Below are 24,756 nucleotides of genomic sequence, written 5' to 3' on the forward strand. Positions count from 1 at the left end.
GGGGATCAGAGTTAGATGGAAACCCCAGCCTAGACCAGCTGATCTGAGCCAAACCCTCGGTGGTCTGGATGGGGGGAGGGATATGGGGGGATGGAGGGGAGGGTGTGGGGATGGATGGATGGATGGATGGATGGATGGATGGAGAGAGGGGTAGATGGAGGGGTGTGTAAGGGAGGGATGGAGGGATGGTTGGTTGGAGGGAGGGTAGATGAATGGGTGGATGGAGAGGTAGATGGATGGGTGTGTAAGGGAGGGATGGAGGGATGGATTGGTTGGAGGGAGGGATGGATGGATGGGTGGATGGAGGGGTGTGTAAGGGAGGGATGGATTGGTTGGAGGGAGGGATGGATGGAGGGGTAGATGGAGGGGTGTGTAAGGGAGTGATGGAGGGATGGATTGGTTGGAGGGAGGGATGGATGGATGGATGGATGGGTGGATGGAGGGGTGTGTAAAGGAGGGATGGATTGGTTGGAGGGATGGATGGATGGATGGATGGATGGATGGGTGGATGGAGGGGTGTGTAAGGGAGGGAGGGATTGGTTGGAGGGAGGGATGGATGGATGGATGGATGGATGGGTGGATGGAGGGGTGTGTAAGGGAGGGATGGAGGGATGGATTGGTTGGCAGGAGGGATGGATGGAGGGGTAGATGGAGGGGTATGTAAGGGAGGGATGGAGGGATGGATTGGTTGGAGGGAGGGATGGAGGGGTGTGTAAGGGAGGGATGGATTGGTTGGAGTGAGGGAGGGAGGGATGGATGGGTGGATGGAGGGGTGTGTAGAGCGAGGGATGGATTGGTTGGATGGATGGATGGAGGGGTGTGTAAGGGAGGGATGGAGGGCTGGATTGGTTGGAGGGAGGGATGGATGGATGGATGGAGGGGTGTGTAAGGGAGGGAGGGAGGGATGGATGGATGGGTGGATGGAGGGGTAGATGGAGGGGTGTGTAAGGGAGGGTTGGAGGGATGGATTGGTTGGAGGAAGGGATGGATGGGTGGGTGGATGGAGGGGTGGGTAAAGCGAGGGATGGGGACTGTGTCCGGGCCTGGAGGGACAGCAGCACAGTGGCACAGGGTGGTAGAGTAGCCGAGGAGGACGCCAAAGCGGGGGTCGGGCCGCAGCAGAGGGCTGCCCCCAGGGCTAACCATGCCAAGGCCGGGCCCACGCCACCCTCCAGACAGCCACCCCCCGGGAAAGGCTTGGACACCATGGGGCAGGACCAGCCCTCCACCGATCGCTTGTCCCTCAGCCTCTGGCCCAGCCTGGGGGACGATGGGTCATCTCCACGGTGGGGGGGTGTGGATTTATGAGGGGGTGCGGCCCAGAGCATGGGTGGGGAGGGACCATTAGCACAGGCCTCTCCCCCAGGCCCAGGCAGCTCCCCCTGACACCTGCTGTCTGCGCCGCCCCCTCCCTCGAAGGGTTAACCACGTCCCAGGCCCAGACAGCGCCTCTTGTTCTGGGGTGGCGCCATGTGAGCACCCGGGGGGGGGGGAGCAGGAAAGTCCCATTGCATCCCCCCCACAACTCCACCCAATGGGGCCGCCCAATTGTTAGGTCCAATTCCACAGCCTATGCTCCCCCATTCCCCGCCCCCCCTGAGCCAGTCAGTCCCCCTCCCTGGGGCCGGATCAGAACCAGTGCCCCCCATAGGGAAAGGCCACATGTCCCATTCCCCAGCCCCTCATGAGATTTGCTTGTAATTTAACTATAATCACCCTGCAGCAGTGAGTTCCCTGGGTTAACACTGATATGACACCCCCCCCCCGAGATAAGCCCACTAATCCCCCGGGGCAGGCAGTCCTGCAGGCCAACCCCAGTCATAGCAAGATGCAGGGAGTCCCACAGGTTAACCCCACTACTTCCCAGGGGCAGGGAGGAATGCAGGTTAGCCCTATTAGTACCCAGTAGCAGGAAGTTCCACAGGTTAACGCTGTTAATAGCCAGTGTCATGAGTTCCAGGGGTTAACCCTACTAACACCCAGTGGCAGGCAGTACTGCAGGCTGACCTCGCTAATACCCAGTGGCAGGGAGTCCCACAGGTTAGCCCACTAATACCCAGTGGCAAGGAGTCCCGCAGGTTAACCTCAGTATTCTAATATAATCAAACCACCGTGGACACATTGAAAGTACAAAAATAGAGACGTATATTTTGAAAATCTTACAGTAAAACCCACCACTGGTTTGGGGCAACGCAGCCGGGGTGGATCTCAGAGTTAGAAACGACCAGTGGGGTGAAATATCGCCTTTCAAAGCTCTATAACTGTGATTTGCAGGGGTTAAGTAATATCCAGTGGCCGGGAGTCCCAGGGGTTAACACTATTAAACCCAGTAGTAAAATTGCACCCGGTGGCAGATGTGATCGGTTCCTCCACAATCTACAGGGTTTCAAGCCCCCCCCCTTTCACCCTGCCCTTATGGGGTCGTTGAACCTTTCAAGACCCTGAGATACTCCCCTTTTAGCCCTTAGGAAATCAGAGAAGGTAGAAAAATCCTCTCTTCTTAAGCTTGCACGATCCTACATGCAATTCACTCCGCTCCAGCCCCGGGGGGTTAATGGGACCTGGCACAGGGACCAGCTGATACGAGGGGTGTCACCCCATTGGGTGTCTAGTGTTATGTCATCAAGGGATACCAAATCTGATTGGGCATCTCTGGGGGGCAGGGGTGTGACCAACTGGGACTGTTCTTAATGTTTCCTCTGAATACTGTGTGGGTGCCTCAGTTTCCCCCATGCATTTCTTAAGTCTCTAGGGGGTGAGATTGTTGCAGAGCAAGGGCCAGTGTGCATAAATGGTCAACACTCTGTCTCCTGTCAACTAATGGCCGGGGCCCTTCCCCCCTGCAAGGAGATAGCTAAAGGTGTTGGAGAACAAAGGAATCAGGTGACCTCCTGGACCGGGAAAGGAACAAAGCAGAGGAGGAGGGGCTGGAGGGGGAGTCAGTTTGGAGCTGGCTGGGGAAATGGAGGGGAGCCCAGATGGGGCTCTGGCCTCCCTGCCCCCCCCCCCCCAAGATGGACCGGACTGAAGGGGTCCTGTTATCTGTACCTGCAAGACCTGTCTTGGACAGGGTTCCTGTCGTCTAAATAAACCTTCTGTTTTACTGGCTGGCTGAGAGACATGGTGAATTGCAGGAAGCCGGGGGTGCAGGGCCTGGTGTCCCCTACACGCCGTGACAAGGGGGCATGGTTATGTGGACATCAGTGTATGCCCAGGGAAGCTGGCATGCGGCCCGGGGCTGGTGGGCGCGTGGAGTCTTTTATAGGTACATGTGGTAACTAAACCATCCCTGGCAGGGGCAGGTGGCTATAGACAGGTATGGGTGGTTTGGTTAGTTTTCCAGCGATCCCACTTTTGCCATCAGTTCACCCAAATAAATCCCACTACTGACACCAGTTTTCCCCTCTCTATATCACACCGCTAGCATCATGTTGCTCCCAGTGACTTGACTTATTACCTCAGTCCCTGACATGGTCTAGGTGTATCCCACTTCCCCCACCACGTCGTCACCAGCCGCCCCACCGCTCACCCCCATGGCTCTAGCTATTATTGTTCCTAGCTATACAAGCACTTGTTTAAATAGAAGAGAGATTTAGAAGCATTTCCGGCCCGTCCGCTCCCGCTCTAGGGTTAGACGTTGGAGTAGATCTGCTCAGACAGCAAATGCGGCTGCCAAGTGCCAACGTTCCCATAATGTCCGGCTCCTCCTGCTGCTAAATTCTCATAGTCTTCCACTCGCTCCATGGCCTCGTAGTCGTCAATGCCCAGCTCCTGAGGATGCAAAGAGGAAGGATTGACTCACACAGAGGTCGCTGAGATGCAGCCACCGCTGGGGCGGGGCAGCTGGGGAACAGCTGCACACAACGCTGCATGGCTACGGCTCTCCCGGTGCCGGGATGCAGCCACCGCTGGGGCGGAGCAGCTGGGGAACAGCTGCACACAACGCTGCATAGGGAAGGCTCGCCCAGGGCCGAGATGCAGCCGGGGGCAGGAAACAAAGACTAATGTATCTATGGCGACAGAATGGATTTTAGGGAGGCAAATGTAATTAACTATCTGGGAGTCTGGCCAGGATGCCAGGGTCCACATCCTGCCCCCCTCGGTCTGACAAACAGTGGAGACGTCTGGTTACTCAGCACTCGGGTGCTCTGACCAATGCCTCAGTGCTAATAACTGCAACACAGCGCCCCCTAGTGCCGCTCTGGGGCACCGGGGCCAACCCTGACTGCCAGGGGAGAGCCCCCACCCTGCAGGTCTCACCTCCAGGGAACAACCAGGCCGCTCCCAGCTTAGCCCAGGATGACGGCAGGGGGAGCATGTGGCCCTGGCCTTTCCCACCTCTCCCCCCGCCTTTGCCTTGTTGTATAGGTTGAACTGCTCATCCTTCTTCGCCTTGCTCGGCTTCCCCCTCTTGAGGGACGGCCTCTGCTCCCCGTTGCCTTCGTTGTCGTGGATTGAAGGACCCTCTTCTTCGTCTTTCCTGCAGAAGAGAACAGGCTTTAGCTCGGTTCCCGCAGCCCTGGAGCTGCCGACGAGCCCACCCTGCAGCAGCCCGTCCTAGGGGTTAACACAACTAAACCCTAGTGGCAGGGAGTCCAGTGGGTCAAGCCTTCTAATATTTAGTGACTGGCATTCCTCTGGGTTAACGCTGATAACATCTAGTGGCAGGGAGTTCCACAGGTTAACCCTGCAAATATCCAGTGGCAAGGAAGCCCTGTGGGTTAACCATGCTAATCCCCAGTTACAGGGAGTCCCTCGGGCTAACCCTGCAAATATCTAGTTGCAGGGAGTCCCATGGGTTAATTATTTCTTACAGGCGCCTCATACCACAGGAGACCAGCCAGGTTCTGTCCAATCCTGCTTACTTGCCTGCTTTTCGCAGAGGTCTCCCTATGTCCTAATGAATCCACCCCCCTGATTCCTTCTGGTCCAGTTCTCTGGGTCTCTCTATATCTGACCTCCATCCATGCCCCTTCCGCTTCTGTGCCTGCTGCCATGCCCCCTGGCGTTGAGTGGGGCCTGCTGCCCATGCAGCTCCTTTGTGGCTAAGCCAGCAGACCTCCAAGCCCATGGCCTGGTGCCCTCACCTGGCTCTGGCTACCTTGTAGACCACGATCGCCAGCACCAAGAGGAGCAGAACGCCGCCGATGACTCCGCTGGAGACCATGAGCAGCAAATTATCGTCCCCTGCAGAGACACAGATAGATACGGCTGGTGTCAACAGTGGGATTAATGGTGTCAAGCAGTTCATAAAGGGGGAGCAGCATCTATATGTGAGTAATTACAGTAACAGCATGACCATGCATGGGTGGGAGGGTGCTATCGTCCCCTCACCTGAGCTAAATTAGGCAGGCAGCTTGAACTCATGGTGTGTATATATAAGCAAATATGGGAAGGGTGCACTACTTACTCAGCGGTTCCTAGGTTACTCGGGCCCTGGGGTAAATTAGAGGGGTGGCTTATATTTGGGTGTGAGTATATATGGTAACCCCATAACCACGCTCAGGCTATATTAAATAAATGGCAGATTTATACTGTGTAAAAGAGTAATTAAGGTAATACCAGACATGGCTGTGTATGTGAGTAATTACAGCAGCAGGCCACCGTATGCCCAGTCCCCCGAGCTACCCAGACATGTGGCAGATACCCAGGTCAGGGTGTATAAATGAGTAATTAAGGTAACAGGGAACCCCAAGCCCAGCCCCCGAAAGCTACCCCAGAAATGCAGCTGGGGTTGCGATCTGTCTAATCGCACAAACCCAAACACCCTTGCCCTGCCCCCTGCCCCGCCCCTGCCTGAGGCCCCACCCCTGCCCTGCCCCTTCTCCGAGGCCCCACCCCACTCACTCCATCCCCCACTCCCTCCGTCGCTTGCTCTCCCCCACCCTCACTCACTTTCAGTGGGCTGGGGCAGGAGATTGGGGTGTGGGAGAGAATGAGAGGTGCAGGCTCTGGGAGGGAGTTTGGGTGCAGGAGGGGGCTCAGGGCTGGGGCAGGGGTTGGGGTGTGGGAGAGAATGAGGGGTGCAGGCTCTGGGAGGTAGTTTGGGTGCAGGAGGGGGCTCAGGGCTGGGGCAGGGGTTGGGGTGTGGGAGAGGGTGCGGGGTGCAGGCTCTGAAAGGGAGTTTGGGTGCAGGAGGGGTCTCAGGGCTGGGGAAGGGGTTGGGGTGCAGGAGGGGATGAAGGGTGTGGGTTCCAGCCGGGAGGCGCTTACCTTGGGTGGCTCCCAGATGGTGCACAGCGGGGCTAAGGCAGGCTCCCTGCTTGCCCTGGCCCTGCAGTGCTCCTGGAAACGGCCGGCACGTCCCTGCCATGCTCCACGCACTGCCTGTGCCGGCAAGCACCGCCCCCGCAGCTCCCATTGGCTGCAGTTCCCGGCCAATGGGAGCTGTGGAGTCGGCGCTCGGGGAGGGGGCAATGCACGGAGATGCACCCCTGCCAAGGGCCGCAGGGATGTGTGGGCCATTTCCGCGAGCAGTGCAGAGCCAGGGCAGGTAAGGAGCCTGCCTTAGCCCCATTGCGCTGCCGGACTTTTAGCCCCTAAAATCTCCCGGTTTGGCTGCAGTAGCCTCCAGGAGATGGAGCCCGATTCTGGGAGACTCCCGGCCAAACCGGGACGGTTGGCATGACAGGGCTCCCAATCATTTCCCACCCACGTGCAGAATGAACTTTGTTATGTGCCCCAATATGGAGGTGACGCGTGACACGACCCTGTGACACATCACCTCCATATTGGGGCATGCAACAAAATTAATGTGGCGGGGGTGGGGCTGAGGAGTGCGGAGGGTGGGAGGGGATCAGGACTGGGGCAGAGGGTTGGGGTGCAGGGGGTGAGGGCTCTGGCTGGGGGTGCAGGCTGCGCAGATTAGGAGGAACTCCAGTTGGCAACCCTACATGCGGCCGATACCCGGGGCGGGATGTGTACATGAGCAGTTACGGTACCAGGGCACCCCATGCCCAGCCCCCCACTGGTCCCCGGTACCTGCGGGCACAAAGGGCAGCGCAGCCTGGCTCTGTCCATGGGTGTTGGTGGCAGCGCAGGACACGTTGGCTAGGGCCCCGGCCGGGCCCCGCAGCTCCCCGCTCACGGCCAGGCCCAACACCCCCGAGGTCGCTCGTAGCTCAGGGCCCTCGAAGTCCCCGGGGAGGGTGCGGTTGGGCAGGCGCCACTCGAGGCGGGGCGGGGGGTTCCCCTCCGCCGCACAGTGACACGTGGCCACTCCCCCGGGCCTGCTGCCCTGCACCGTGCAGTTCCCCCACGGCAGCAGCTCCGGCGGGTCTGCAACGGGACACGGGACATGTGGGGCACCGAGCCCAGATCCCCCGGCCACCCCTGAGCCAACCAGCGCCCCGCCTGGGGGCCAGATCGGGGCCAGCGCCACCTAGAGGGGAATGGCCTTGTGCCTCCTTCCCTGCCACCCAAGCCTTGGGGTTGATCGGGGCCAGCACCCTCCAAAGGGGAAAAGCCCCATGCCACATTTCCCGCCACCCTGAGCCAGCCCCCCAAACTGGGACTGGATCGGGGCCTGCACCCCCTAGAGGGGAAAGGCCCCATGTCTCATTCCCCACCCCCCTGAGCCCGCCCCTGCCCTGTGGCTGGATCGGGGCCGGTGCCCCTACGGGGCAGGGTCCCCCGCCCCCTCACACTCCACGTCGAGGTTTGTGGCGGGCGAGTCCTCCCCCAGGCCGATCTCGTTCTCGGCGGCGCAGCGGTAGGGCCCCGAGAGGCGCCCCACAGCCAGCACCGTCACCTCGGGGCCCCGGCCCAGCCCCCGCAGCAGGGCCCGGCGCGGCCCGTGGAACCAGCGGTAGGTGGTGGCCGGGGGGTGGCTCTGGGTGGTGCAGCGCAGGGTGACGTTGTCGCCTTCCTTCAGCCGGGCCGGCCCCACCACAGCCACAGCCGCGCCCCGCGGGCGATCTGGGGGGAGGGGCACATTAGGGGGAACCTGCCCCCACCAGCCACCCCGAGACCCCAGAGCTGCTCCAGCCTCCGGCCTTCCCCGGAGCATCATCTGTGCCACCCCCTCCCTCTCTGGGGCCAGCCCCCACCACGAGGGGAGAGCCCCCACCCCACCCTCTGCAGAGCGGCGCCCCCAGTAACCCCTGCCCTGCCCCTGCCCCACAGCACCCCCTGCTGACCTTCCGCCCATCCTCTGCAGCACGGCGCCCCCTCCTGCCCTGCTTCTGCCCCACAGTGACCCCTCCTGACCCTCTGCCCCGCCCCCTGCCCCACAGCGCCCCTACTGACCTCTGCCCCGCTCCCTGCCCCACAGCACCCCCTGCTGACCTTCCGCCCATCCTCTGCAGCACGGCGCCCCCTCCTGCCCTGCTTCTTCCCCACAGCGACCCCTCCTGACCCTCTGCCCCGCCCCCTGCCCCACAGCACCCCTACTGACCTCTGCCCCGCCCCCTGCCCCACAGCACCCCCTGCTAACCTTCCGCCCATCCTCTGCAGCACGGCGCCCCCTCCTGCCCTGCCCCTGCACCACAGCGACCCCTCCTGACCCTCTGCCCCGCCCCCTACCCCACAGCACCCCCTGCTGACCTCTGCCCCGCCCCCTGCCCCACAGCACCCCTACTGACCTCTGCCCCGCCCCCTGCCCCACAGCACCCCCTGCTAACCTTCCGCCCATCCTCTGCAGCACGGCGCCCCCTCCTGCCCTGCCCCTGCACCACAGCGACCCCTGTTGATCCCACCCACCCTGCCCCCTACAGCACAGCGCCCCCTACTGACCCTCTGCCACACCCCATCCTGCACAGCGCCCCCTGCTGACCCCCTGCCCTGCCCCCTGCCCCACAGCACCCCCTCCTAACCCTCCGCCCCTCTCCCTGCCCCACAGCACCCCCTGCTGACCTTCCGCCCACCCTCTGCAGCACGGTGCCCTCTCCTGCCCTGCCCCTGCACCACAGCGAACCCTACTGACCCCATCCACACTGCCGTCTACAGCACAGCGGCCCCTACTGACCTTCTGCCCTGCCCCGTCCCCCACAGCACCCCCTGCTGACTCCCTGCCCTGCACCCCGCACCACGGCACCCCCTTCTGCCCCTTGCCCTGCCCCCTGTACCACAGCACCTCCTCCTGACCCTCTGACCCTCCCCCTGCCACACAGCGCCCCCTGCTGACCTTCCGCCCCACCCGCTGGAGGACTGCACCCCCTAGTGCCAAAATGGGACTTCGGGGCCAGCCCTGCCTGCCATGGGAGAGCCCCCACCCCGCCCCCTGCAGCAAAGCGCCCCTAGTGCCAGCCTGGGGCATCGGGGCCAGCCCTGCCTGCTATCTGAGAGCCCCCACCCCGCCCCCTGCAGCACAGCGCCCCCTAGTGCCACCCTGGGGCATTGGGACCAGCCCTGGCTGCCAGGGGAGAGCCCCCACCCCGCCCCCTGCAGCACAGAGCCCCTAGCACCCTCTCACTCACACTTGACCTGCAGGTTCAGCCCGTTGCGAGCCTGCTGCTGGTTGGGGAAGGTGGCCGTGCACTGCAGGTACTGCTCGTGGTCCTTGTACGAAGGGATGTAGCTCAGCTCCAACTCCGTCTGCCAGCCGCCCCCCGCCAGCCGCTCGTGCCTGGTCACCGCTTTGCCCCCCTCGGGGCTCCAGCCCAGGCTGGGAGGGGCCAAGGGGCAGGTGTGGCGGATGGAGCAGGTGATGGTGGTTCGGTTGCCCTCAATCAGCACCCCAGGGTCGCTCAGCATCAGCGGGTCTGGAGTGTCTGGGGGAGACAGATGGGGAGGGTGTCACAGACTGTGACGAGTGATTGGCCTCTGATTCAGCCACCTCTGGGGTGGGTCACAGGGGCTGCTTATACAGGGGCTCCTCGTCCGGCTCCAAGATGCAGCCGCCTCTGGGGTGGGGCAGCTGTTTATACAAGGACCCCTCCCCAATGCTGAGATGCAGCCGTCTCTGGGGTGGGGTGCAGGGACTGCGTTCTCCCCCTGGCTCTGGGAGGGGAGTGGGGTCTGATGGTTAGAGCAGGGAGTGTTGCTGAGGTCTGTGCTTTTAATGGCTGGTAACAGAGGAAGCAGTTTTGGGGGGATGGGCTGGGGGAGGAAATGGGGCTCCTGGGAGCTGTTCAGGGAGCTCTGTGTTTTTCCTTGATGTGGTGTCTGCATATGGGGTTGGGCGGCTGTTTATACAGGCATCCTGCAATGCGACCGCCTCTGGGGTGGAACCCTCTGCTGCCAGCCTCCCTTTGGCTGTATCCCTGGGGCTGCCCTGTGCTAGGTGGGGGGTCTCCAGTTACCTGCCACCTCCACCCGGACTGTGACGTCGTAGAAGCGATGGCTGACAGAGTCGGGGTTGATCCAGACGTAGTAGCTCATGGCGTCCTCGCTCCGCACCGGGCTTATGCTCAGGGTGCAGTTCCTCATCTCCGGATCCCCCAGCAGCTGCGTCCGGGCCCGGTACTCGGCCAGCACGCTGGCCGTGCCCTTGCTGTTATAGATCTCGGGGTAGCCCCTGCTCCGATACTGGTACCAGACCACGCTGAATGGACCGCCCAGGGACTCGCGGGAGCCGGGGTAGGTGAACGAGCAGGGGATGACCACGCAGGAACCCTTCAGAGCCCGGATGGTCCCAGGGAGCGAGGATGTCCAGGACCCAGAGACATGGCTGTAACACAATGCTGGAAAGACAGAATGTAGTGCTGAGGTGCAGCCACCTCTGGGGTGGGGCAGCTGGGGAACAGCCACACATAATGCCACACAGGTACGGCTCGCCTGGGGCTGAGATGCAGCCACCTCTGGGGCGGGGCAGCTGGGGAACAGGGATGGCAGAGACTTACCTTCCAGCAGGGCCAGCAGGAGGCGCTGCCACGTGAGGCTCACAGCGTGTCCGGCCTGGGGGGATCCGGCCATGTCGGGTGGATTGAATTAGGACCCCAGGTGTCCGTCCCCTCCCCCTCTCTGCTGTGAACCCTGGGGGTGGAGAGAGAGCCGTGGGTTATAAGTGGAACTGCTCTAGCCTGGATTGGAGCCAGTGCCTCCCCCCCAATTGGAAAGGCCCCATGCCCCATTCTCCGCCCTCCGTGCCAGCCAGTCCCCGCCCTGGGGCTAGATCAGGGCTGTGCCCCTATGAGGGGACCCGTATCTCACTTGCCCCAGGGACTCGCTCCCCCTTTGCTGTCTCTCCGCCCAGGGCGATTGCAGCCCAAAGCCCTTTGGCTTCCTTACGAAAACCCGCAGCTCGTGTTGCTGGAGCTAATCCTGGCAGTGAAACTGGGGCAGGGGGTCACCTGCCCCTCACCCATCCCAGCTCCTCCCCTAGGAGAGACCCAGCCCCCACGCCAGGGAGCTGCTCACTCCCCTCCATTCCCCCTTCTACAGCAGGGAAACTGAGGCAGCAGCAGAGCTCAAAATAGAGCCAGGACTCCTGGGTTCTCTCCCTGGCTCTGGGAGACAAGTGGGCTCTGAGGTCAGGGTGGGGGGAGGGGAGCCAGCAAGAGCCGGGCACGGGCAGAGCAGACACACACGGAGGTGCATGACCCAGCGCAGTCCCCCCCACCAGCTGCTGGTCGCTTGCCCAGGCCCGGCTCGGGGGAGCTCCCGGCCTCTGCACGGACCCAGGCCTCCCTCCCACATGGCCCCCATCTCCCTCCACCATCTCCCCATCCACTCAGACCCCCTCCCCCTCCCATCTATCACCACCCATCTATCCCCACCCACTCCCTCTCCCACCCCCAGCCACCCCATCTCCCTCCACCATCTCCCCACCCATTCACACCCATCCCCTTCCCATCTATCCCCACCCACTCCCTCTCCCACCCCCAGCCACCCCATCTCCCTCCACCATCTCCCCTCTCCCACCCATCTATCCCCACCCACTCCTTCTCCCACTCCATCTCCCTACACCATCTCCCTCCCCTCACCCATCTATCCCCACTCACTCCCTCTCCCACCCCCAGCCACCCCATCTCCCTATTCTCCCCCCCACACCCTATCTATTCCTCTGTTCCCCAAACACCCCTCTATCTATCCATCCCAATAAACCCCCACATGTATCCCCACACATCCCATCTATCCATCCCCATCCATCCCTCTGTCTATCCATCCATCCATCCACACCTCTAATTATCTACCACTATCCATCCCCGCCTGTCTAGCTATCCGTTACCCCCGCGCTCTGGGCTCCCACACTTCTCTCAGGACCCAGCCACAGGCTCCTGGTCAGTTTCACTTTCTTGTACCTATTTCTGGTCAGTTTCACTCTCCCACCCTTGGCCTCCCCTTACCCCCTCTGGGCCCGACCCCGCCCCCGCCCAGGCTCGGGGTGGCTGATGCTGCGAAGGGGAGTGATGGCGGGGGGCTCAGTCCTTCAGGGTCTCAGCCAAAGAAAACCCGGGGATGGGGAGCCAGGACTCCTGGGTTCTTGCCCTGGCTCTGGGCGAGGGAAGTGGGCTCCAGGGATTAGTGCAGGGAGGCTGGGAGCCAGGAGTCCTGGGTTCTACCCCTGGCTCTGGGACTGGGGGAAGGGGTTCTGTCCGACACACCCCACCCTTCCTTCCATTTCTCCCCCCTTCACCCCCATACCCCCCTTTACCCCCAAGGTGATGCCTTCAGATGTTCTCGGGAAGGAGGCTGAGAGATGAGAGCTGGGGAACTCCCTGCTGTACGTGGCCCCCTGAGCCGATGCCTCCAGTGTGGTCCCCATGGTGGGGGAGCCCTGGGGTGGGAAACTGCTCGGTCTTGAGGAGCACAAGCAGAGCTGTGGGGGAGGGGAGCCCAGGGCTGGGATAGCAAGGGGCTGTGGGTCGTGATTGATGGGCACCCCAGTCTCCACAGACCTTCCAGCACCCTCCCCCCCATTTCCACTCACCCCTAGACCTGCAGAGGGGGGCCCAGTGCCTGGCTCTCCGACCCTGCAGCCCGGGTTCCTCAGGGTTTGTGACTCGGAGCCTGGGGAAGCAGCATGCACAGGAAGCTGAAAGCAGAAGTGGGCGCTGGCAGGGGTCATTGGGGGGAGATGCTGGCTCAGAAACCCCAGAATCAGCATCCTGCCAACCTCCCCTCCCTCTGGCTGGGGCTGCCTGTGGCTTCCCTGCAACAGGGGCAGGCTGCATATTGCTTGTAGTGCTGGAAATAGAAACCAGAAGTCCAGACTCTGAGCCCTGCTAAACCCAAATCTCCTCCCAGAGCTGGGACAGAACCCAGGAGTCCTGGCTTCCAGCCCCACTACTCTAACCTGCCAGAGCCCCTCATCTCCAAGAGCCAGGGATAGAACCCAGTAGTGGTGGGGCGCCCGGCCCCTGCATCGGCTCTAACCTTTATTACTGCTGTCTCCAGTTACAAAACAATATTTGAACACAAGCAGTTTGCACCTCTTATCATATTGTACATGCTGCAGATCCTAATCACTTACCCGGAGCTGAGATGCGTTCGCCTCTGGGGTGTGGCGGCTGCAAAGAGCGCACTGGCGGCCGCTCAGAGAATTCTTCCTAAATCCTAAATCCTAAAATACTGAATTAACTTTAGGAAAAACAAAGAAATATGCACAGATCCATGTGGAAATCATTGTCATTCATTATTTAGGGGGTTTTGCAGACTCAATAATAAAAATAATGTTGAGTTCTCTCTATTCTTTCCTGGACCTATACAGACTAGAAACACAAATAAGGTGCTTTGAACATTCCTGTCTTTTGTTGTTGTTACTATTTTTTTCCAATGGGTGTTCCAGTTTGGGAGCACCCACAGAGGCAGCCCCTGAGCTTTTTACAGCCTCCCAACTAGCTCTGAAGTCTGCTGTGAAAAGGGAAAAACATACATGTATCCCTGTTCCAAGCAGACTTACTCAGCCTTGGAAGTGCAGGGGACAAATTAAGCCCCGGATGGGGAGGTGTGTAGGGAGGCAGTGGGGGCCAGATGCGATAGAGGGACTGGATGAGGGGGGGGGGCTTGGAGAGGTAGTGGGGGCCATGGGTGATTGGGGGTGAGCCCAGGGCCAGAGCCTACTGATGCATGACCAGGTTCCAGGGCCAGAGCCTACCGCTGCATGGCCAGGAGAAAGAGCCCAAAGCCCATGTGACAGGGCCCAAGGATGGACCCTGGGGCCCGGAGTTTGAGCCAGAAACCCCACAGCTGGAGCCCTAACCCTAACCTTAACCCTAACCCCATGGGGTCTCTTAGCAGGGGAAATGTCAGCAGATCAGAACTGGTCCATTGAGCGCAGACATTTGTTTTCTGTCTCTCGGTTCCTCAAACGCCTCCCAGGTCCCAGGTCACTGAGGATTCCCTAGTGATGAGAGCTGGGGCAGCGGGTCTCAGGAAAGGCAGCTGGATTCCAGGGGGCGCTGACTCCAGCCTTCGATTTAAGAGCTGAGATGCAGCTGAATCTGGGGTGGGGTGCAGGGGTTGTTTATACAGGGATCCGTCGCCCTGTGCTGAGCTGCAGAAGTGTCTCGGAAAAACCTATAACTAAAAGAAATTCAGCATCCCCTAGATGCATTGAGGCCAGCCCTGACAGCTGGGCCCTCCCGAGTCTCCCACCCTGGCCCGGTCTCCCAGCCAGACCCTGGCCCGCTCTGCCCCAGGCCAGTGGCACGTCAGCTCTGCCCCCCCTGCATGTGGGCACCGGGGTCTGTGTTTGGACACTGGTTGCTGAGCGGAACTTGTACAACAGGAAGTTTTGAGTTGGTGAGTTTGCTCCACTTCCGGCCTGTCGGCCCCAGTTAAGGGCCTGGCAAGAGCCGTGGAGAGCAGCTGTATCTGCCTTCACTCAATGGGTCAATTGTATAGTTGATGGTCCTTAATGGGCCATCAAGCAGGCTAGGCTGTGCTGATGCCAGATTGTCTGGGGTGTCACCCTGAAGCATAGCACAAGTTTGAAATACAGACGGTATAGAGCCAATACTTACAACTTTTAATACAAAATGACACACGCATACAGAGAGCATAATCATAACCAGCAAAGCATAACCATGTCTTAGACACCTTATTTGACCCCCGTTATACAAGATTTGGTGCCACTACAGGACCTTGGTTGCAACTACTCACGATAGGGTCCAGGGAGTGGATTCCGCCCCACCTACAGTAGGGTCCACCTTCCCGGGGTCCCCCAGCAGCCGGTCAATCGTCCTCCGAGGGGACTAATCCCAGAAGGTCGAGCCACACGAAACAGCTGACTAACACAGAGTAGGAAGCTATAAAAGCTAGGCACAGGAGCTTGACGTACTCCTTGTCCTCGTCGGGTATCAGCACTTAATAATTAAATTTCCTCTCCTTAGGGGGCCAAACGACTTCCCCGATCTTATCGAGACCAGAAACCTTAATCTACGCTCTCTCGCGCTGTCCGTGCACAGCCTCTCCCTTACTAGGACAGTGAGCTATGCCCGGACATAGGGAGAAGGCATCAGGTGGTTCCCTGTCGGTTTGGCTACCACTCGTCCTCGGGCTTTTCCACCCGACTTCCAACAGCCACCCTGGAGTCAGTGACGGTTTCCTTTATGTCCCAAGGAGACCACCCAGCTCTTTCAGCCTCTGTTCCTGCCTAAATAATCTCCTGTCATCCAAAACTTGTTTTTATACCGGGCTGGCACTCTAAAAGTTTTTAACTGCCAGACGGATGTCCCAGTAATTTCACAGAGGCTGTCCCAAGGAAACCGTTGGGTCTAAGACCCTTATATACCCAACACAAAACAGACAGTTCCCGATGATCCCTTCTAGTTTATAGCCTAAGTAAACAATGATAGAGATAACACAGCATGATGCAAGAGATTAAACAGACAAGTTACAGAATGGACACACACAAAACGAACAGGCGTCAGGCAAATGATTCGGATCACAGCGCGCCCTCACCTGAACCCAGAGCCTATGGGTAGCTCCTCACCGAAGCCCAAATAGAGACAAGGGTCTCTTTCCTGGTGCCTGGGATCGGTGTGGAAGCGGTCCACGGTCCTCCGGTCCGGTGGGACGTCGAGTGATCCCACCCCTGTTTCCCTTGAAGTGCTGAGGAGCCCCTCCTTGCTCGGAGAGCAGGGAGGCCCTGGGAAACCGCCCACACACTCCTGGACAGTAGAGTAACCCATCCCGTTCTCTTGAAGGCGGGCCGGTGCTCTCTGCCAGAGTGGGAGTGTTTGGGGACTGAGCCTTTCCTAACCCTTCTGTGTGGTTGACCTACGACCAAACCCTTACCCCAGATCTTCCTTTTGAAGCTCGCAGATCTTCCTTTTGGAGCCTTGGGCTCCCTCCCCTTGCTCAGGGAGAGGGAAAGTCCCTGGAAATCGCCCGCCGCACCGGAGGCAATAGAGAATTCTATCCCGTTCCTTTAAAAGACGGGCTGGTGCCCTTTGCCGGAAGGGGGGTGTGCGAGGACCTCCCTTATACATCCTCCCCATTGGAGTGACTGGAAAAGGAGGCTTGGGAGTTGGCCTCACCTAAATGAGGAGGCCTGGGCTTACTGCAGTGTTTTAGTATTGTTGTGTTGTTTAACCATTCTTTATGTATAATAGCAATTGCTTTGTTAAATAATGAATCCTCTCCTACGAGGAGGGTTAGCCAATAAAAGCCCACCCTCCTTGCTAAATTGATAGTAAAGAATGCCTGTGCCCATAGGAAAAATAAAGTGAAACAGCAAGAAAAAGGATCGGGCCCAGACAAGCAGACAGCCGCAGTTCAAAGGAAGTGGTTTCTGAATCTGGGCCAGTAAAATAAATAGCAATTGCTTCATTAAAGCACTAAACCCTCACCACGGGAAAAGGGGGGGGGGTTGTATCGTCTAGATCTAATTCACTGTATGTAAATAGAATTGAGGTGAATCAAGCCGTTCAGATCGTCCCCGGCCGGGGTGCTGCATCTGGTACCGGCAGAGCCACTACGGGTCTGCCGGGATTGGTGTGGGGCCCTGGGTGGGGGAAGAGAGGAGGAATCACTCCTGTTTACAAGCGGCCGATTCTGCTCTGTTTGATTCACTACTAATTGGGAGGGAGAGTGGAGGGGCTGGCTCTGTAGGTGTTGCTGCTTAATTTTTATCAGTAACTATAGAGTTAACATCTTGCTCCCTTTCTTTTGACTTCCTTGACTTGCCCTGTGCCTCAGTGGCAGAACACTGATTGTGCAATCCCTGGCTGGATCGCTACGCCCAGCACCGACAGAGGCACTGCAAGTCTGCCGGGCTTCGGGGTGGGACCCGGTGAAGGGAAAAAGAAACGCCATCCCTTGCTTGTAAACGGCTGGGTCTGCTTGGTTAATTTGATGCCACCGCGTTCACTGAACGGTTAAGCAATACGGGGTTTATCACCACAATACTGTCTTGTTTGATCGTTTAGGGAGTGTTGGGGCAAAGTCATCTGACCCATGGGAACCTCACAATCAAAGCAGGTCCCAGCGCCAGAAAAGGGTACTCCGGCCACCTATATGTACTCCAACTATGGACCCTTAACTGCAAATTTTTAAAGGAATGGAATTGGAATACTAGGGATAATCCAAGTTTGCAGTTCCCTGAGGAAGGGACTTTTGATTTTAAAAAGATTTTGCACCTTTGGGGCACCTTATTAGTTTACAAGGCAAATCAGACCCAGTGGGATGCATTTTTTAATTGGTATGGGGAAATGGAAAAGCGACGGCGAGAGTCCATCCAACAGAGTCTAAATAACTCCCATGATAAGGTTAAGGCCCAATTAGAAGAAGCAAAAAAACAATTGAAGGAAGTTCAATCTAAACCCTTAACTCCCCTGCCTGCCCCCATGTTCCCCATTAGACAAATACCCTCAGCTCCCCGGGACTCAACGGTACCCCCTATAACCAACCCCCCGAAGATCTTATAGATTTTCATTTGGATCATGGGAGACCACCTAGGCAAGCCCGGGTACCCCAGGGGCAACCGGAGGGGGAGCAGTCACAGCAAGTTCCCCATTATGGGGAGGGGCCGGGCTCGGAGGGTGAGGACGAGGCGAGCGGACAGCAGCCCACCCCCTCTTCCCCCATGGAATCTGTAATGCCCTTAGTATCCTCTCCAAGTTCCCCGGTTGGGGAATTAGAGAAATCTATGCACCGCATCTTAGACCAGGCAGACCAGTTGGCTGAGATGCTGCGCATATCCCCTGGCCCAGCCTACCGTACTAGACAGCAAGTGGCCCGCTGTGACAAATTAAAAGGGGAGGAGGAGGAAGCTCGCCCCAGTAAATTTAGAGAAATGGAGGAGGATATCGTAGGAGATATAAGTAAGGCTCGAAGGGAGCTTGTACGGAAGTTCAAAACCAGCCCAGATGGTAAAATTGGGACCTCCCATGAGGTAAAAAATTTTCCCTTAAGACAACTTCCTGCACTGGACAGTGGGGTAACGGAGGTCCATGCCCCTTGGAGCCCAACAGATATGTGCACTCTGGGCCTTAAATTCCCCAAAATTTGGGATGACCCTCTCCGCTTTAAAGAAGAGTTGGAGGTTGTTATTAATTGTTATAATCCCACCATGGGAGACCTAGACCAATTCCTGAGAAGTGTAATGCCCAGGGAGACACAGAGGCGTCTTTATGAAACAATGGAATGGACAGACAAAGTGGAGCCAGATAGAGAACAATTGGCCGAGATGAGGGGGAAATTGTTAGAAGCTATTCTTAAGGTCTGCCCACCAAAGGCTGATTGGACTAAAATAAACACTTGTAAACAAAGTAAAGGGGAAAACCCTACTGATTATCTGGACCGGTTAAAATTAGTCTTTGAAAAATACTCGGGCATTACTAACGCTGAAACCCAAGCAGAGCAAGCTATCATGGCCGTTTTTGTCCAGGGTCTCCGCCCAAAAATTAGTGAACAATTACGCCTGGGTCTAGTAGGTTGGGAAGGGAAAAGTTTAAAGGAAATCCTAGCTGCAGCCCAACATTATTACCACCAAAGCGAGAAAAAAAGGGAAGAAGCAGAAACCCACCTAATGGCTCTCCAAATCAATAATTTAAATCTCAAGGTACAAGAAAAGAAATTGTCCAATGGGAAAGAACCCAATCTACCCTATAGGTATGGGGATTGGGGAATGGGAAAGCTTGAAGGAAACATCAGGAGAGGGATGTTCCCCGCTGTCAGACAGCAGTCGGGTGGAAGGCTTCAAACCCGCCCGCCGGGCTGTTGCTATGGATGTGGAGAGGAGGGACATTTCATAAGAGTCTGCCCCTCTCGGGATCGAGGGGGCTATAGAGAGCAAGGAGGGCCCCAGGCCCAGCAGTGGGGGGGGGGAGAACCGCCCGCTGTACCCCCACCACCCACACTAGTGGACTATAGATAGGACAGCCATGAGATCTCATGTGACCTTATTGCCCCAGTTATCCCCTTGGATCAATCTGGCCCTTATGTTACCTGCACCATTAACAAAACCCCGGTAAAGTGCTTAGTGGACACCGGAGCCTCTCGGTCCACACTGCGAGTGGAGGAATTCCCCTCCCTTCCCTTATCTGGGGAAATTATTAACGCAGTGGGGGTCGGTAATGTCCCTATCCCCCATCCTGTGTCAACCCCACTGTTAATATCAATAGGCCCTTTAACTGAACAACATGCCTTCCTCCTCAGCCCTTGTTCCCCCGTCAACCTCCTGGGAAGGGATCTGTTGTGTAAATTAAACTGTTCTATCTTTTGTACTCCTAGAGGGGTGTTCCTGTAGGCTCCGGAGACCGCACAGCACAAGGTCTTGGAGGTCCTGCAGGCACACTCCCCCGACAAAACAACAGGCCCAGATCTCTCCCCAGTACAGAAAGAAATATTGGCCCAAGTTCCCCCAGCTTTGTGGGAGGAACATCCAAATCAAGTGGGCTGTATAGAATCGGCACAGCCCATTAAAATTCGGTTAGACCCGACTAAGCCCCTTCCCAGGATCCCACAATACCCCCTTTCTAAAGCAGCAGAGGAGGGGATCAGGCCAGTTTTGGTATCCCTGATTCAACAGGGGGTTATTGTTCAAACTAGTAGTGAATGTAATACCCCAATCCTACCCGTCCGAAAACCGGGTACAGGGAAATGGCGTTTTATTCAAGACCTGAGAGCTGTAAATGCAGTAGTACACACCCTGTTCCCGGTTGTGCCCAACCCTACAACCATTCTTTCGTGCATCCCCCCTCTGCTATCTACTTCACAGTAGTAGATTTATGCTCAGCCTTTTTCTCCATCCCCATTCACCCAGAAAGCCAGTATCTGTTTGCCTTTACTTTTCAGGGCCTGCAGTATACCTGGACCAGACTGCCACAAGGTTACACGGAATCACCTACCATTTTCTCCCAGATCCTCAGGAAGGACCTGGAGAATGTTACACTTCCTAAAGGGTCCACTTTAGTCCAATATGTGGATGCTCTCCTGATAGCCTCTCCAATGTTGGAGGCTTGTCAGGTGGATTCTCTAACCCTGCTGCAGGCTCTGGCAAAAAGGGGACATAAAGCATCCAAATCAAAACTGCAACTTTGTCTTCCCCGAGTCCACTACTTGGGGCACGATTTGACCGCAGGGGAGAGACACTTGTCACACGATAGAATTAAAGCACTGCTACAGGTTCCCAGACCCACTACTAAGAGGCAACTGCGTGGCTTTCTTGGAATGGCAGGCTATTGCCGGCAATGGATAGCTGAATACGCTTCTATTGCCAAGCCTTTACATAACCTAACCCACCAGGATGTGCCGGAACCCCTCCCCTGGACCCAAACAGCTGAAACCAATTTCAAAATTCTTAAAGAACAATTGGCTAGCGCCCCAGCCTTGGGCATACCCGATTACTCTAAACCCTTCACTCTCTTTTGTCAGGAGAAGGGGGAGGAGAGTGCCAGCTGCAGGAGGAGCAGGGTGGAGTGGGGGCAGGGGAGACAGCTGTGGGGAAGGGAGGGCAGTATAAGTTCCCCGCCCTGGCTGCAGAGGCGGGAGCCGTCAGCTCTCTGTACCCTCCCCTCTGGGGACACTTTACCCACATCCAGGCCATCTGGCTCCACTGGGTACCTGCAGAACCGAGACACCACCATGCAGGGGCAACACCAGCACCAGTGAAGGGGGGTGGAAGATGATCCAACAGGCCAAAAACAACAGGGTGTTCAGAGACAAAGCACAAATCTGTGGATTTTAAAAGCCAATCTCAGGATTCTTAGAGCAAATCTCACATTTTTTAGCTCATCTAAGGATTTTTAAAGCAAGCCTCAGGATTTATTAGTGAATTTCAGGGAGGGGGGTTGTCATGAGGTTCACATTCCATCCCTTGATTTTTTAGTGAATCCTAGAATCACAGACCCAAAGGGGAAGAAGGGACCACAGGGGTTACTCAGTCCAACCCCTGCCAAGATGCAGGCTTTGCTGTGTCTAAAGCATCCCAGACAGATGCTGTCCAGCCTCCTCTCGAAACCCTCCAGTGAAGGAGCTTCCACGACCTCTCTGGGCGTCTGGTCCATTGTCCGACTGCTCTCACAGCTGGGGAGTTTTCCCTGAGATTTAATCTCAAGTGGCTGCTGTGGTTTGAACCCTTTGCCCATTGTCCTGCCCTCTAGGGTGAGAGAGAACAACTTTTCTCCAGCTTCTCTATGGCAACCTTTCAAGTATTTGAAAACCGAGATCATGTCCCCCTCCCCAAATCTCTTTTGCAAACTAACCATGCCCAGTTCCTTCAGGCTGTGCCCCTAGGGCTTGCATTCCATCCCTTTGACCATCTTTATCCCTCGCCTCTGGATCCTTTCCAGTTTCTCTGCATCCTTTCTATACATTGGTGACTGAAACTGGACACTGTCCTTCAGCTGAGCCCTAGCCAGCGCCGAGTAGAGTGGTACTGTCACCTCTCCTGACTTTCCCCTGTAGGGGGCCCTGGCTCCAATCTGCTGCAGGTTGGGGCACTGGCTGGCTCTCGGGAGTGGGATTGGGAACAGGGGTCCTTCCCCTCTAGGGTCTCTTTTATTCTCTGTCTCTCAGTTCCTCAAATGTCTCCCAGGTCCCGGGTCACTGAGTCTGGGGAATCCCTTGTGATGGGACCCGGGTCATCGGCTGGATCAGGAGAAGCAGCCCACCATAGACATCGATTTAAGAGCTGAGATGCAGCTGAATTTGGCCTGGGTCATGGGGGGCTGTTTACACAGGGACCCCTCCCCAGTGTTGGGATGTGGCTGCCTCTGGGGTGGGGTGTGGGGACTGTTTATACAAGAACTCTTTGCCCGGTGTTGAGATACACAAGGGTTTGGAAGAAACCTATAACTGAAAGAAATTCAGCGCCCCTTAGGGGCATGGGACCAGCCCTGTGGGCCAGGCCCTCCCGAGTCTCCCACCCCAGCCAGACCCTGGCCCGCTCTGCCCCAGGCCAGTGGCCCGTCTGCTCTGCCCCCCTGCGTATGGGCACCGGCCGCTGTGCTGGGAAGTTGGTTGCTGAGCGGATCTTCCACAACAGGAAGTTTCCAGTTGGAGAGTTTGCTCCACCTCTGGCCAGTTGGCCCCTGTTCGGAATTGGACAAGGGCCATGGAGAGCAGGTGAGAGGGTATAATTGAACATTGGGTGTGGCCACTTGGACACAGGTCCCCAGCCAGTGGTGGAAGGGGCGAGCCCGGGGCAGATTCCTGCTGGGACTGTGGCTGCCGGGTCTAGTGGGTTAGAACACGCTGCACTGGATCCATGCGGATCAGGGCAGACCCCAGGTCATTGGGGTGAGATCCGGGTCAGGAACCCTGGTGTCCGGGCCGGCCCCTAGCTTGGTGTGGTACATTCTGCTTCTGGTTAATCCCCATTTGGTTTCAAACTCTTTTTAATTAGCTGCCTGGGATGTTTCCCTCAGTTGATGTTAAACAGATGCCCTACCTGGAGGTGGCTGCATCTCTGTGCCGGCCGGGGAACAGATCCTTATATAAACAGCCCCAGCACCCCACCCCAGAGGTCACTGCAGCTCAGCATTGCCGAAGGGTCCCTGTATGAACAACCCCCACAACCTATCCAGAGGTGGCCGCATCTCAGTGCTGAGCAAGGGATATTTGTACATTGTATTGAGCTCAGTATTTGACTCGTGTGTTTTTCCTGGGTCTTGTGAATTACCAAGTTGAGATGTAGGAAAAAACGTGATTCACTGGGAAACCTTGGAACCGCCAGGTCATGATCGAAATCTTACATTTCTGAAGATCATGGTGACTGGGGTCCATTTCTTACTGATATGGCAGGGGAAGGGTTAATTACCAGTCATTTTTTATCTAATCTATCTATCTATCTTAATAGCTCAAATGTCTGTTTTTTTCTGTGTCCTAAAAATATTTTAAAACATGGGGCAGAAATTGAAAAATGTGGTATATTTTTTGTGATCTCTAGTTTCAAATGGCCAAGTTCTCTGTGAAATCTTTCTAAAATCCAAAAAATACTGTGATTAGATTTTATGAAACTTTTATTTGAAAAACAGCCTGTGATGAATTTTGTTAGTGATCTGCATGAATATGGTATGTGCCTCAGTTTCCCTGTGTGCTGAATGTGTAAGGAGGTGGTGGGAGAGGGGGGTTGTGGTTGCAGAGGGCCAGGTGTGGCCTCGCCTAACAGCCCGGATCTTGGACATTGGCCTGGACACTGTAGAACTTAGCAACCAGTGTCCCGGATGCCCAGCCCATGTTGGGAGCCAGCCAGTTCTGGCCCATGGGAGGACAAAGGACAGAGGAGAGATATCCCCGGAAGGCAGCCGGTTCTGGCCAGTTGGGGAACAAAGGACAGAAGAGACGGAACACAGGTGACCTGTTTGCCCAGGAACAAAGACAAAAGGTGGAGGCTGGGCTGGTGCGGGAGCTCGGCTGGAAGGAGGTCGCTTCTGGACTGGGGACAAAGATGGGCCTGAGCTACCTGGACAGGGACAGATCCAGCTGGACGGTGCTGAGACTGGCCAAGCCCAAGGGCCCTGATAACTGCCTGGACTGGGTTCAGACGCTCAATAAACCTCCTGTGTTACACTGGCTGAGAGTCACTGAAGGATAGAGATCGGGGGGCGTTGCTCCTTCTGGGGGTGGAGGCCATGGGTGACCAGAGGTAGGGGACTCCCTGAAGGAGCTGACGGTGAGACACAAGCAGGCTGAAGGCTCGGGGAGGTGCAGTTCAAGGAGGTGCTGAAGCCCAGGTCTTAACCCGCCAGAGTGTGTTTGACCCCTAGAAGGGCTGTTACACTGAAGGGGGGTCCTCCCAGGGACCATACGGAGCCAAGAGATCCCAGGGCCTGGGAGTCTGTGACACAACCCAGATCTGTTGTAATAGGTTTAATAGAAGAAATAGAACATAATAAGCATCATTATATAAAATATATCCTAAAATAATAGTCAATGTGTATGTGTGTGCGCACTGTCTGTATGTACACTCTCTCTCTCTCTCTCTCTCTCTCTGTAGATATATATGTGTGTGTGTGTGTGTGTGTGTACAGTACAGACCCATTTACGGGTGAATCCGCTTAATGTGCGGTAGCGCCGTGCCGCCCAGTGCTACCAATTCAACACGTGAGACTCGTTAACACGTGACACAGGAACTTGCCATGTAGCGCTACAGATTTGCTCACTAACTCACTGACACAGAAATCGACAGGAAGTGCGGAGCAGAAACATGTTGTACGTCTTTACCAATATTTGTAAAGACGGATCATGCATGCTTAGTCATTGTCACGCTAGAGGGCAAGCGTCAGCGTTCCTACACTGTAGAAGAAAAGCTACAGTTTCTATGATTCTCAGACATGTCTAGAACCCAAGGATTCTGCTGCAAATCCAAGCACATAGTAGGTGCTACTGTGACACAAAGACAAACACAATCGATTCAGCATTTCTCAAAGACTGAACACTTGCTTTCACACTAAGATCTGGCTTTGTGGTAACTGCATTGTCTTG

The 24,756-nt window shown here is 56.8% G+C and overlaps 1 protein-coding gene across 1 annotated transcript; it reads right to left on the reverse strand.

Moving 5' to 3' along the window:
* Positions 1–3,630: 3,630 nt before the first annotated feature.
* LOC135892240 (sialic acid-binding Ig-like lectin 5) lies at positions 3,631–10,854 on the reverse strand. The gene is made up of 8 exons (XM_065419946.1): positions 10,782–10,854; positions 10,242–10,622; positions 9,417–9,710; positions 7,645–7,917; positions 6,982–7,278; positions 5,088–5,187; positions 4,339–4,480; positions 3,631–3,771 (listed from the first exon to the last, which is right to left on the reverse strand). Exons 1-8 carry the CDS (start codon positions 10,852–10,854, stop codon positions 3,631–3,633), a joined length of 1,701 nt encoding a protein of 566 aa, XP_065276018.1.
* Positions 10,855–24,756: the final 13,902 nt, after the last annotated feature.

The sequence above is a fragment of the Emys orbicularis genome, chromosome 20 (genome assembly GCF_028017835.1).
Source record: "Emys orbicularis isolate rEmyOrb1 chromosome 20, rEmyOrb1.hap1, whole genome shotgun sequence".
Lineage (NCBI taxonomy): Eukaryota > Metazoa > Chordata > Testudines > Emydidae > Emys > Emys orbicularis.

What these genes read in the sequence shown, in the direction of transcription:
- LOC135892240 (XM_065419946.1), bottom strand. Translation starts at nt 10,854, where the DNA reads ATGGCCGGATCCCCCCAGGCCGGACACGCTGTGAGCCTCACGTGGCAG. An exon ending in CACAAACCTCGACGTGGAGT is followed by an intron (nt 7,279 to 7,644) that starts GTGAGGGGGCGG and finishes GTCCCGTTGCAG; the next exon opens with ACCCGCCGGAGCTGCTGCCG. An exon ending in GCTGCCCTTTGTGCCCGCAG is followed by an intron (nt 5,188 to 6,981) that starts GTACCGGGGACC and finishes GTGTCTCTGCAG; the next exon opens with GGGACGATAATTTGCTGCTC.